General features: G+C 47.5%; 1 protein-coding gene across 2 annotated transcripts in view; it reads right to left on the minus strand.

Moving 5' to 3' along the window:
• LOC118358561 (reticulon-4 receptor) overlaps positions 1-15,030 on the minus strand; it is a 76,735-nt gene that overhangs the window by 24,055 nt on the left and 37,650 nt on the right. The window contains exon 1 of one of the 2 annotated variants that reach the window (XM_052464255.1): positions 12,730-12,781. The exons of the other annotated variant lie outside the window; for it this stretch is intronic. Within the exon in view, the coding sequence (XP_052320215.1) occupies positions 12,730-12,742 (13 nt within the window). The 5' untranslated portion in view covers positions 12,743-12,781. Of the gene's footprint in view, positions 1-12,729; positions 12,782-15,030 lie in introns of those variants that run through there. 2 annotated transcript variants of the gene reach the window in all.

Raw genomic sequence — 15,030 nt, forward strand, 5'->3', positions numbered from 1 at the left:
TTCTAGGGTTTGGCGTTTGGTACCTAGTCGTTTAAGAATGCCACTTCTTGTCTGCTTGTCAACAACAGAGAGGGAAGTTGAGATGAACTCTGTTTGCGGTCGGGTTACAAATTGGAGGACAATAAATCAAACAAGGCACTAACTCTCGACCTACACACTAAATCTCATCCATTTCTTAAGTGTTGAATTTACAGAGCATTGTGACCGGTAGACGGTGATAGAATTGCCTGGTTGCTTCAACTCTTTCTCTGGAGCTCAACGTGATCTTTCAACCCCTTATTTTCTCTTACAGGATGGAAGCATTAAAAGTGTGCAGTACCAGCCATTTTAAAAGTTACAGTTGCACAAAGAGTTTCAGGCAATTACTGTTCTGTATCCTGGTTTTCAACGTGACAGGCTGAAATCTAAACTGTGAATGGTTTGAGAGACACACCACTAGCGACGCCTCTCTTATCTATTTAATGTGTCATGTAACCGCTCACTGTCTGCTCTGGTTCTGCCAGCTCTGCACTTTGGTGGAGGGCTGCGCTACTTTAGCTGACTAAGCAGGGATGCGACAAACGTCTCATCCACAATCATCTCAGGCTTAGCCAGATTGGGACAGGCCGAAAGGTACGATTCAACTGATGAACCCAGATGAAGTACGTCAGCAAAGCCTAACAAACGGCTAATCCTTCTGTGATGGCTATAGTGTCATACTGGGGTTCAACTTAGAAGCCACATTAATAACTCAAAAGCACAAATAAAATGAACACACACACCGAGTTCCGTATGGTTTAGAAATCTGCAGTTTCCACCAGCATCTGCCATCCCAACCTCCACATGCAAGCCAGAGAATGAATGATACAAACGTTTGTTAAATTTAAAGAGTTTTGCTATTCCCCAGCCAGTCAGCGATAGATTCATTGGACTTAAAAGCCTGCAATGCTGTAAAAAAGACAAATTAATCTAGCTTTATTAGATCCAGCAATCTACATGGAGCTGATTGAAGCTTGATTGACATAAAATGTGTGCGTGTCTGTGTGTGTGAGTGTGTATGTACATGTGTGATATTTCACCCTCAAGGTAGCAGTAGCACTTGGTCTTGCATCGTACATACAGTAGAATACAACACAATGCTCCCATGCCGATTGCTAAGAGGCTTGCTTTACATACCACACAATGGCATGCAGCTGACAGATGGTCTGTCTTGTTTTGAAAAAGGAACTGAACTGAACTGACATCTTAGATTCCTTTGTCCTGTCTCTGTGCTCTGGTATTTTATGGGTCAATTCAATTTCTTATCCAACACTTTATGTGCCACTCTGCTTTGTTAGGAGTGTAATGGACAGGCACACAACTGGATGAATGGGACAGATGGATTGCATAGTGTAGGTGTAGGGATTGATTTACAAGGTTACAATCTCTTGAGGTGTGTGTGTGTGTGTGTGTGTGTGTGTGTACATATTTTTGTATGAGAATGTTGTTGTTGACATAATGACTCTGCAATAGTTATGGTACTTCAAGTACTGATGCAGCGATGGTATTACAAGTCACTATCCAGCCACCTCAGCCTACAGTAGAGATCCTCATCTCTTCTACAGCATTAGAACCAACAACAACTCAACTCACATTTGTATTTACATTCTTTAACTCGGCAAGTCATTTAAGAACAAATTATTATTTACAATGATGACCGACCTTGGACAAACTCTAACCCGGACGACGCTGTGCCAGTTGTGCACCGCCAACCACAGCCGGTTGTGATACAGCCTGGAATTGAACCAGGGTCTGTAGTGACGCCCCTAGCACTGAGATACAGTGCCTTAGACCGCTGCGCCATTCAGGAGCCAAAACATAACAAATGTGTTTACTCATGTGGCATCTCAATTGATATCCTTTAGCTATCCATTGCCTAACACAATGGATATGTAATATGGTTGCACAGCACAACTGGAGTCCCATCATGTCTCATCACCAATGTGGATGGCTAACTATGCAGCTTTAAAGGCGCAATCTGTGATTTTCATATACATTTTTGGTATTTTAAATATACTGAAGAATAACACCTATACAGTAAATGCTTCATGAGATGAGGTCAACATTAGTGGAGAGCAAACATCCCTTAATAATCGTAGTATGGATATACAGGGCATTCGGAAAGTATTCAGACCTTTTACCTTTTTCAACATTTTGTTACATTACAGCCTTATTCTAAAATAGATTCAAATTAGTATTTTTTCTCATCAATCTACACACAAAACCCCATAATGACAAAGTAATAACAGGTTAGTAGAAATGAATACAGGAGAAGTGATTCCCACAAGGCATAGTCCCAACGGATACAGTAAGCTCCCATCACAGATCTCTACTTATTCAAGACCATCTATTTCCGATCCTCAGGCAGCACCCTTGAGGCACGTTGACCTGGAAAAGACAGACCCTCTCTCTACTTTCATCTCTGCAAGCTAACGCATTAGGACCAACCATACAGTAGGCCTTAGTTCTGTTCTGTGATTCTGTCCAATAATATCAGAACTGTTCTCCTCTCTGCTGTACTGTGGTGTTTTCTGAAAAATATTTCCAAACTCAAAGATGTTTCCACCCAAGATGATTTGTGAAAATGAAACTTAAATTTCTACTAAGATAATGTCAGGCCATATACTGTAGGCCCAGTAATAAGATAACTTTCTCTCCGTTACTGTGGTATTTTCCAACGGTTTCTCTTCTCAAAATAGCAATGTCAAACAGAACATTTACTGCTTAGTGCCTGTAAATCCCATTTGTGTTTGCTCCATACTGAACTGTGTGTGTGTGTGGGTGGATAGCTGACATCACGGGGGCACACATTCTCATATCTACTCTTTTGCCTCCACATATCTCAATGTATCGCCATTTACAGTGCCCTCTGGAATCATTTGGCCAGTGAAGCATTTTCTCTTCTTTGGCTCTAAACTCCAACAGTTTGTATTTGGAATCAAGCAATGAGGTTAAAGTGCAAACTGTCAGCTTTAAATTGAGGGTATCGGGTGAACCGTTTAGAAATTACAGCACTTTTTTTGTACATAGTCTCCCATTTCAGGGGAGCAAAAGTATTGTACTACAAATTAACTTATTTGGATTAAAGTACAAAAAATATGAGTACTTGGTACAATGTTCATAGCACACAATGACTGCATGAAACTGAGGCAGCTCGGGACTGAGGGGTAGCTCGGGACTGAGGGGTAGCTCGGGACTGAGGGGTAGCTCGGGACTGAGGGGTAGCTCGGGACTGAGGGGTAGCTCGGGACTGAGGGGCAGCTCAGCACTGAGGGAAAGCCCAGCACTGAGGGCAAGCCCAGCACTGAGAGGAAGCTCAACACTGAGAGGCAGCTCAGTACTGAGAGGAAGCTCAGCACTGAGAGGAAGCTCAGGCAGGTAGTTGGCTCCGGCAGCTCCTGGCTGGCTGGCAGATCTGGAAGAGTCTGGTTGACTGGCAGATCTGGAAGATTCTGGTTGACTGGCAGATCTGGAAGAGTCTGGTTGACTGGCAGATCTGGAAGAGTCTGGTTGACTGGCAGATCTGGAAGAGTCTGGTTGACTGGCAGATCTGGAAGAGTCTGGCTGACTGGCAGATCTGGAAGAGTCTGGCTGACTGGCGGATCTAGCTGCTCTGGCTGCTCCATGCAGACTGGCAGCTCTGGCTGCTCCATGCAGACTGGCAGCTCTGGCTGCTCTATGCAGACTGACAGCTCTGGCTGCTCTATGCAGACTGGCAGCTCTGGCTGCTCCATGCAGACTGGCAGCTCTGGCTCCTCCATGCAGACTGACAGCTCTGGCTGCTCCATGCAGACTGGCAGCTCTGGCTGCTCCATGCAGTCTGACAGCTCAGGCTGCTCCATGCAGTCTGACAGCTCAGGCTGCTCCATGCAGACTGACAGCTCAGGCTGCGCTGAACAGGCAGGAGACTCCGGCAGCACTGGAGAGAAGGAAGGCTCTGGCTGCGCTAAACAGGCGGAAGACTCCGGCAGCGCAGGAGAGGAGAAAGGCTCCGACAGCGCTGAACAGGCGGGAGACTCCGGCAGCGCTGGAGAGGCGAGGCGCACTGTAGGCCTGATGTGTGGTGCTGGCACTGGTGGAACTGGATAGAGAACACGCACAGGAAGCCTGGTGCGGGGAGCTGCCACCGGAGGACTGGTGTGTGTGGAGGTGGCTCTGGATAGACCGGACCGCGCAGGCGCACTGGAGCTCTTGAGCACCGAGCCTGCCCAACCTTACCTGGCTCGATGCCCACTCTAGCCCGGCCAATACGAAGAGCTGGTATGTACCGCACCGGGCTATGCACCCGCACTGGAAACACCGTGCGCTCCATAGCATAACACGGTGCCTGCCCGGTCTCTCTAGCCCCACGGTAAGCACAGGGAGTTTGCGCAGGTCTCCTACCTGGCATAGCCATACTCCCTGTGAGCCCCCCTCCAAGAAATGTTTGGGGCTGACTCTCAGGCTTCCATCCGCGTCGCCGTGCTGCCTCCTCATACCAGCATACCTGCCGCCTCATACCGGTCCTCTCCCGTCGAGGATTTCCTCTCAAGTCCAGAAATTCTTGTCGCGCTGCTCCTGCTGCCGCTGTTGCCTGTTACCACGCCACTTGGTCCGGGTGGGGTGGGTGATTCTGTAACGGCTCTCTTCTATCTCCTCCTCTGACGAAGAGGTAGAACAAGGATCGGACCAAAATGCAGCGTGATGATGATTCATGATATATATTTTAGTGAAGGAAAAACAATACAAGCGGAAACTACAAAAATAAATGAAAAGTGAAAAACCGAAACAGCCCTATCTGGTGCAAACACAAAGACAGGAACAATCACCCACGAAAACACTAACAGAATATGGCTGCCTAAATATGGTTCCCAATCAGAGACAACGATAACCACCTGACTCTGATTGAGAACCGCCTCAGGCAGCCATAGACTACGTAGATACCCCACAAACCCCTAAGACAAAAACACACCACAATAACCCATGTCACACCCTGGCCTGACCAAACAAATAAAGAAAACACAAAATACTAAGACCAAGGCGTGACATACATTCGTTATGTCTCCTCCGTTCTCCCGCTCTGGCGCTCGACGTCACCGGTCTACTAACCACCGGTCCTGGCAAACCACCTTTACGCATACCTGGCAACCATCATTACGCACACCTGGCAACCATCATTACGCATACCTGGAAACCATCATTACGCACACCTGGCAACCATCATTAAGCACACCTGGCAACCATCATTACGCATACCTGGCAACCATTATTACACACACCTGGCAACCATCATTAAGCACATCTGGCAACCATCATTAAGCACACCTGGCAACCATCATTAAGCACACCTGGCAACCATCATTAAGCACACCTGGCAACCATCATTACGCATTTATCTAGCACTCTGTTTTGTCAATCATCTGGTAGCATTGTTTGTGTTTCTATGTCAACGCTTCTCCTGTTTTGTATCATCTGTGTTCGTTATCATTAAACTCACTTATCGCACCGGCTTCCTGACTCACTGCGTCGACTTTACAACATTAAGGTGGATGCTACCATGATTACGGATAATCCATTACAGTATAACAGGGGAGGTTGTCATTTTTGGGGAGTTGTGATATTCATGCATATATATTCAGGATTATCTGTAATCATGGTAGTATCCACATTCATGTAGAAGTGTTTAGAAACATATTATATTCTTATATACAATAAAAGTGACCCCAAAACGACACAATACATTATTTACCATTCATTTCTATTGGGCACAAAATAATCTTAAACAACCAAAACAAACAGAAAATGGAGATTCTTTATCCTCAAATTCTGGGCTCATCTTTACCAGGCTAAAACTATTTTGAGGAAGTGATGAGAAAGGGACCACCTAGGGATGTAGTGAGAAAAGGAGAAGAAAAGAGGAGAAATCTCCCTCTTCGTGCTGAAATATGACAGAATGACAGGCGGGAAGACAGAGGTTGTAAGTCCCAGACTTGAATTCGATCAGTCCTGCTCTGTTCTGCTCTGAATTCCTTCCAGAGCAGGATGCCTTAATGTGGACGTACTGTACGTCATAGTCGCCATCTGCTCCTCTTTTTGATGTTTGCTGCTGTCGACCCACTGCATAGCATCAAGCTGGCCTATCTGGCATAGCATCAAGCTGGCCTATCTGGCATAGCATCAAGTTGGCCTAGCTGGCCTAGCTGGCAAACGGTGCTGGGAACAAGACCCCATTAGTACCGGGACTAGTGCTGGGGACTCTTCAGCGAATGATGCAATCCTAACATCTCCTCGGTGCTTCACAGTAGGGACACAGGGGGGCACTTAGGAGGGAAGGGAGGGGATGGAATGGGCGGCAATCCGCACCACAGATTCTGATTCTCAATTTTTTCGTGAGGGCTGTAATAATGACTGCCTTTGTCCCCCATGCGGCGTAAATTTGGAGCAAGGGATTTTTTGGGAACGCTCCCCCAAAACACAGAGAGAGAGAGAGCTGGGCTGGTTTAATGAGCCCACTTCAGAGGTTCTGTTGTAGCGAACAGAGCTGAGCGTTCGGTCTCCTTTAGAAGGATGAAGAGAGAAAGACGTGCATTATTTACCAGCTGTCTCTGTATCGCCACGCCCCGCACAGACAAAGAGCCCTGCTGCAGGAAAATAGATTTTCTGCAGAGGAGACTGAATGATAAGGAGGGTGAGAGAGAAAGAGACCTGATCTGCTGTCTCCTCTGCCTCCTAATCTGCTGTCCCCTCTGTTTCCTAATCTGCTGTCTCCTCTGCCTCCTGATCTGCTGTCTCCTCCGCCTCCTGATCTGCTGTCTCCTCTGTCTCCTGATCTGCTGTCTCCTCCACCTCCTAATCTGCTGTCTCCTCTGCATCCTGATCTGCTGTCTCCTCTGCCTCCTGATCTGCTGTCTCCTCTGCCTTCTGATCTGCTGTCTCCTCTGTCTCCTAATCTGCTGTCTCCTCTGCCTCCTGATCTGCTGTCTCCTCTGTCTCCTAATATGCTGTCCCCTCTGTCTCCCATTCTGCTGTCTCCTCTGCCTCCTGATCTGCTGTCTCCTCTGTCTCCTAATCTACTGTCCCCTCTGTCCCTTCTGTCTCCTGATCTGCTGTCCCTTCTGTCTCCTAATCTGCTGTGTCCTCTGTCTCCTGATCTGCTGTGTCCTCTGTCTCCTGATCTGCTGTCTCCTCTGTCTCCTAATCTGCTGTCTCCTCTGTCTCCTGATCTGCTGTCTCCTCTGTCTCCTGATCTGCTGTCCCTTCTGTCTCCTGATCTGCTGTGTCCTCTGTCTCCTGATCGGCTGTCTCCTCCGCCTCCTAATCTGCTGTCTCCTCTGCCTCCTGATCTGCTGTGTCCTCTGTCTCCTGATCTGCTGTGTCCTCTGTCTCCTGATCGGCTGTCTCCTCCGCCTCCTAATCTGCTGTCTCCTCTGCCTCCTGATCTGCTGTCTCCTCTGCCTTCTGATCTGCTGTCTCCTCTGTCTCCTAATCTGCTGTCTCCTCTGCCTCCTGATCTGCTGTCTCCTCTGTCTCCTAATATGCTGTCCCCTCTGTCTCCCATTCTGCTGTCACCTCTGCCTCCTGATCTGCTGTCTCCTCTGTCTCCTAATCTGCTGTCCCCTCTGTCCCTTTTGTCTCCTGATCTGCTGTCCCCTCTGTCTCCTAATCTGCTGTCTCCTCTGCCTCCTGATCTGCTGTCTCCTCTGTCTCCTAATATGCTGTCCCCTCTGTCTCCCATTCTGCTGTCACCTCTGCCTCCTGATCTGCTGTCTCCTCTGTCTCCTAATCTGCTGTCCCCTCTGTCCCTTTTGTCTCCTGATCTGCTGTCCCCTCTGTCTCCTAATCTGCTGTCTCCTCTGTCTCCTGATCTGCTGTGTCCTCTGTCTCCTGATCTGCTGTGTCCTCTGTCTCCTGATCTGCTGTGTCCTCTGTCTCCTGATCTGCTGTCTCCTCTGTCTCCTAATCTGCTGTCTCCTCTGTCTCCTGATCTGCCGTGTCCTCTGTCTCCTGATCTGCCGTGTCCTCTGTCTCCTGATCTGCTGTGTCCTCTGTCTCCTGATCTGCTGTCTCCTCTGTCTCCTAATCTGCTGTCTCCTCTGCCTCCTGATCTGCTGTCTCCTCTGTCTCCTAATATGCTGTCCCCTCTGTCTCCCATTCTGCTGTCTCCTCTGCCTCCTGATCTGCTGTCTCCTCTGTCTCCTAATCTACTGTCCCCTCTGTCCCTTCTGTCTCCTGATCTGCTGTCCCTTCTGTCTCCTAATCTGCTGTGTCCTCTGTCTCCTGATCTGCTGTGTCCTCTGTCTCCTGATCTGCTGTCTCCTCTGTCTCCTAATCTGCTGTCTCCTCTGTCTCCTGATCTGCTGTCTCCTCTGTCTCCTGATCTGCTGTCCCTTCTGTCTCCTGATCTGCTGTGTCCTCTGTCTCCTGATCGGCTGTCTCCTCCGCCTCCTAATCTGCTGTCTCCTCTGCCTCCTGATCTGCTGTGTCCTCTGTCTCCTGATCTGCTGTGTCCTCTGTCTCCTGATCGGCTGTCTCCTCCAGCTCCTAATCTGCTATCTCCTCTGCCTCCTGATCTGCTGTCTCCTCTGCCTTCTGATCTGCTGTCTCCTCTGTCTCCTAATCTGCTGTCTCCTCTGCCTCCTGATCTGCTGTCTCCTCTGTCTCCTAATATGCTGTCCCCTCTGTCTCCCATTCTGCTGTCACCTCTGCCTCCTGATCTGCTGTCTCCTCTGTCTCCTAATCTGCTGTCCCCTCTGTCCCTTTTGTCTCCTGATCTGCTGTCCCCTCTGTCTCCTAATCTGCTGTCTCCTCTGTCTCCTGATCTGCTGTGTCCTCTGTCTCCTGATCTGCTGTGTCCTCTGTCTCCTGATCTGCTGTGTCCTCTGTCTCCTGATCTGCTGTGTCCTCTGTCTCCTGATCTGCTGTCTCCTCTGTCTCCTAATCTGCTGTCTCCTCTGTCTCCTAATCTGCTGTCTCCTCTGTCTCCTGATCTGCCGTGTCCTCTGTCTCCTGATCTGCCGTGTCCTCTGTCTCCTGATCTGCTGTGTCCTCTGTCTCCTGATCTGCTGTCTCCTCTGTCTCCTAATCTGCTGTCTCCTCTGTCTCCTAATCTGCTGTCTCCTCTGTCTCCTGATCTGCCGTGTCCTCTGTCTCCTGATCTGCCGTGTCCTCTGTCTCCTGATCTGCTGTGTCCTCTGTCTCCTGATCTGCTGTCTTCTCTGTCTCCTAATCTGCTGTCTCCTCTGTCTCCTAATCTGCTGTCTCCTGATAAGGCAGATAAATGTGTTCTTTACATCTGAGCCCTCCATGGATCAGTCACCTATTTCATTCCAAAGGTGGAGTCCTGGCCATTCACACGTCAACGATGGGAAGCCATCATCCCGCCACCTCTCTTTATTGCCAGTGTGAAGGATGAGCCCAGACCCAGGGTGACGCCACATCGCCCCCCTCTATCCGCCCGTGCCCCCTGGGTTGCATTCAGCGAGATAGAGGAGGGAAGGAGGGAGGGAGAGAAGGGACAGTGAGGGGTGCGGAAAGGAAAGGCAGTTTGGAGAAGCTTGTCGAGGAAGGTGGCAGGATCCAATGGCAGCGAGAAGGGAAGGAGCGTCTGTGCCGCACCGTGGCATCTCCAATCCGAGCGATGAGACCTCGTTTTCTAGCTAGCTATCTCCCCAAATCCGACACGACACACCTCGGCTTGTCGCAAATGGAGTCTGAACAAGCCATGGCGAGATGAGCTGGAAGGATAAACATGTCAGCGACTCAGCTGGCATCCTTCTGAGACTTCTCCAAAGCTTTTCTTTTCTTTCACCATGGCCCCCCTCAGGTCTGATCGAGGATCAGGACCCCGTGTGCATACTATCTCATTAATTATTCAACTCCAACTATGAAATGCTTTCTGAATACTGGCCCAGGTGTTTGTCCCTGTTCCAAACAAACAGTATACAGTACTGTATCCATGTGCCAGGGTACTGTAGGACGCCCCAGATGATATACAGCACTTGCTGCTGCTATGGAGCCTGGGTAATGAGTCACTCTACCCCTGGAGAAAAACAATTGTGTATTTTTAAACTGCATCCATCAGCTGTTCTTTGCTCCCAGGAGCAGTGCCTAGCTGCCTGCCTGTTAGATCTTGGTTGGCTGTGAAATTAATGCAGCAGTTGGCGCTAATGGGCATACGTGGACCAACTCCTGGTCCAACCAATGGACCTGTTGGTGAGAACTCAACTCTCAACACATCACAATGGGCATGAGATTGCATGTATGAGTTCTAGAAGTGACACGTGTCGAAAGCACTGTACTGTAAGTTGTTAGGACAAAACGTCAGAGACTTTAGAGTGCTGATAATGGAGGTCCCAATATTAGTACAGTAAACATGTATGTACCCGTGTGCATGTGTGCCTGTGTACTTGTGTGCCTGTGTGCTTGTGTGCCTGTGTGCTTGTGTGCCTGTGTGCCTGTGTGCCTGTGTGCTTGTGTGCCTGTGTGCCTGTGTGCCTGTGTGCCTGTGTACCTGTGTGCCTGTGAACCTGTGTGCCTGTGTACCTGTGTGCCTGTGTGCCCGTGTGCCTGTGTACCTGTGTGCCTGTGTGCCTGTGTGCCTGTGTACCTGTGTGCCTGTGTGCCTGTGTACCTGTGTGCCTGTGTACCTGTGTGCCTGTGTACCTGTGTGCCTGTGTACCTGTGTGCCTGTGTGCCTGTGTACCTGTGTGCCTGTGTACCTGTGTGCCTGTGTGCCTGTGTAACTGTGTGCCTGTGTGCCTGTGTGCCTGTGTGCCTGTGTACCTGTGTGCCTGTGTACCTGTGTGCCTGTGTGCCTGTGTGCCTGTGTACCTGTGTGCCTGTGTACCTGTGTGCCTGTGTACCTGTGTGCCTGTGTGCCTGTGTGCCTGTGTACCTGTGTACCTGTGTGCCTGTGTGCCTGTGTACCTGTGTACCTGTGTGCATGTGTACCTGTGTGCCTGTGTACCTGTGTGCATGCATGAAATATGAAATAGCAGCCTGCCAGCAGAGGCGAGAGACACACAGAGCAACAAAGTCCACTTGATCTCCACTCATAAACAAAAGCTGTGCTCTGCAGCTGAGGATTCTGCTTACAGAGGCTGTCTGCATTCCCACCTCATCACTTGGGCAGACATCACCTGACAGCAGGGATTTCCATCATTCTGCTGAGCTTCAAACACAGCGGTTCCCGCTGGGCAAAACTGGTTGAATCAAAAACAGTTCTCCGTCATTTCAACCCCAAAAATCATTGTGATGATTTTGAATCAACGTGGAAAACTTATGTAATCAATTTAAGGGCATTTAATATTTTTTTCATCCTACTTTCATCCTAAGCATTTGACATTTGTTGTTGATTTCACGCTGAATTCACTTGAGTTGTCAACTAACACATGAGCGTGTACGCACACATACACACAGACACCAGTGCCCACTGCCAGTGCTACAAGCCCCTGTCCCGATGATGTGAATGCTCCAGGTTTTGAGTTTTCACAGGTTCCCTAATGCAAACAATAATTATTGAAATAGATTGAAATAGATCATGTGTACCCCCTCATCAAATCCTCATTAGCAAGCCTTTCTTAATGACCAATATGGGTATTCTTATTTATGCAGTTTTCTTTGCAGGAAATGGCTTTTTAACAGAATCAGGGACAATAGCAGGGTGATATACAACAGTCACTTGATAAGCGTTAGAGAACAATCACAATGCCTTTCTACGTCTATGTATGAAAAGAGACGACCTTGCAGTACAGCATCGTGGTTGGTTTCCATAGTTGCATTAGCTATATGGAGGGAGTTGTTGGGGATATACGCTATTCAGCTGGATAAGATACACATCCCTACAGTATCCCATTCAACTAGGACTGAAAAGAGCTCTGTACAGTATCTTTGGCTAACAATAGAACATAATGTTTCCCATCCCCTTTCTACATTCATTATCTTTAGTGGATGTTTGTCAATGCAAACGGCCTGTTGTACGACAAAGAAGCAGAGATGGTATATCATCAATTACAGTGTATAAGTGTACAGCCAAATAACCAAAAACAAACACTTAAAGTGTGTATTTTTTATAGGCACAAAATAGCTTCAAAACAGATAGCCAGCGCTACAAACAACATAAATGTTTAGATCATTTATACCTACTCATTCAACTTCTTTTATCTTACTAGCCTGCTGCTAGCATTAATATCTCACAGTTGCCAATGAAACCAACAACTGTTAAACACAGTTTCATTCCAGCTAAATGTTTGGAGTTGATGTCTTCATATATCAAAACAACAGAGATGAAAATATGCTAAAGTAGGTCTTTGTCACTTAACAAATGCCAAAGTCTATACTTTAAAAATATGCTACTGCTTTGTCACTTCAGAAATGCCTTAGCCTATACTTTTTAATCAGTTTGAGGACCTGTGTAGCCTCGATACATAAAGGAGCTTGAAAAGCACATTATGATTAATGATGCATTACCCTCTGGGTCTGAATAAGAGCTCAATTAGCTGCCAGGGCTAAAAGGGCTAAAAGCTTGTCATTAGCTCCACAGGCTAATCCCATGTCTTTTGTTACTCTTGGTAACCGCATGGGGTTAGAAGGAAAACATGTCCAACATCTGTTAAATACATAGCCTGGTAACTGCTTTTATGAACAACTATTCAACAACATAACAACATACTGTTCGTAGCACAATCCTTGTAGTTGCCATTTATGTGATGGTGATTGTGTGACATGACTTACCCATATTCCCCATCTACCGTTGCTCTCCTCTCTTGCCCTTGGTGGCTGCCCGCCTGTGACAACAATCACCGAGAGAAATTATATTAAACTATTTTAAGTTAAATGAGTTCCTCCATGATGTTAATATTTGATGGAGGCTGGGCCTTCTTGGCCTCCTGAGAGGAATCAGCCATGCTTAATCCACACTCCTTCTCCCTGGGGTCTTTCCGCACTGCTTTAAGTGATAGAAGACTTGTATCTTCTCCTCATGAGGCACAACAGGGAAAGGCTGAATTTTTCATATACTTCATATAGTATCCCAACTAGCCCCTTCTTGCCTACATCATGCACTCATTTTGATTAGTGCCCATAGGGAATAGGGTGCCAAATGGGACACAACCATAGCTACAGTAGTCTGCACCAGTTATACAAGGACAGCTAGTACATCACATCACAGAACACCAACAATACAGCACAGTTGAGTACAGTTTGTGCTGTTCCCTCTAGTGAGGACCATGCCCTCATGGGAAAACATGGCTTGCCATCTGCTCTACCTGCCTCAGTGGAAACAACAGACAGAAGGAAAGACAGAGAGACCGAGAGAGAAGAGAGAGAGACTTACAAAGACTTAGACAGAGAGAGAGAGGAAGACAGATAGACACAGAGAGAGGGAGCACCACTCCAGAACAGATTGCAGAGGCAGTGGCACAGGTACAAGGCAACTAGCTAAATGCAGGATGAAAAGAGCCGTCAGAGTGAGAGGATTTGATCAGGGGGGCTGGGCTGACACTGTAGACCCATGATTGATGCATATTGCGGCAGGCACAGAAAATGAGCCACTGTGCAATGGGGGAGAGAGCAGAGGAATTAGCTTCGATAGAAAATGTAGCCATGAGGAGAGACACCAGAATCATGCACACACGACTCACCTCAATCAGAATACTAAGTAGCCTGCTGATATTTTTAATAGATTAAGATTAATGTGGGCCAACTGACTCACACAGCCGCGCATGCATTCACGCACACACATATGCATGCATGTAAGCATACTCACACTCCCCTCACCCACCACCCCAAACACACACACACACACACACACACACACACACACACACACACACACACACACACACACACACACACACACACACACACACACACACACACACACACACACACACACCCTCCCTCCCTCCCTCCCTCCCTCCCTCCCTCCCTCCCTCCCTCACCACCCTAGACACACACTACATAGATAGCAGGCAAGTATTATGAGACGGTGGAAGAGATCCAAGCGTCTCAATGTGTCATGTAGTAAAGTTGTGAGAAAAGCTCAAGCTTGCCCCCTAGTGGTCATCCCAGTCCCACCGGACCAACTCTTAACATGGTCTCTGCTCCACAGGGAGTCTTGGATGTCCTTCTTCTGATTGGGTGGGCTTGCTGTTACTACGTTATAATGAAATACCCTAACACATCTCTGATCAAAAGCCCTATTAAGCATTTTGTCCTGTACAGACCTAAATCCCCACTCTCCAAACTCCTATATAGATTAACATTGATTACGATTTCATATGAGACTCCATTCCATGTTTGTAGTATAGTTAATAAGTCCTCCATGGCAGTAGTATAAGATGTCTGAGAGCCACTGTGACTATGTGATCACATTCTCTGTGCCTTGGTCTCTGTAGCTCGTCTGAAACATGCCTTTCTGTCAGAAGGAAGGAGTGTGTGCGTGCATGCGTGCCTGTGTCTAAAGGAGGAGGGACAGAGATGTCAAAAAGCTCATTATATGGTCTGCGATGAATCCATTAGAAACGGTATTCATTGATTCATGATTTGATTCTGCTTGACATATCTCTACGAATACGTTTCTGCAGTAAATGGGGCAATCAACAGCACTAACACACACACACACACACACACACACACACACACACACACACACACACACACACACACACACACACACACACACACACACACACACACACACACACACACACACACACACACACACACACACACACTCAAACACAAATGTTCTGGCATCATAAGGTACACAAGGAAGACAGAGGGAGCTAGGCTGCAGTATTTAACAACAGTAGAATGATACAACAACCTGTCAAGAGACGTGTTGCTTAGAAAAGTGTATGGTAATTTATTGCCCAGCAGCTTGCATTAAGTCAAGAAGTAGATGAATCCTATGACAAATACAATTAAAAGGATCCAAAAAAAGTCATCTATTCTATCAAGAAGGAACACTTTGAAAGATCCTCCATAGTTCAACAACACATTAAAATAGTGCTATATGGTTCTTTGTCACAA

The sequence above is a fragment of the Oncorhynchus keta genome, chromosome 15 (genome assembly GCF_023373465.1).
Source record: "Oncorhynchus keta strain PuntledgeMale-10-30-2019 chromosome 15, Oket_V2, whole genome shotgun sequence".
NCBI classification, from domain to species: domain Eukaryota; kingdom Metazoa; phylum Chordata; class Actinopteri; order Salmoniformes; family Salmonidae; genus Oncorhynchus; species Oncorhynchus keta.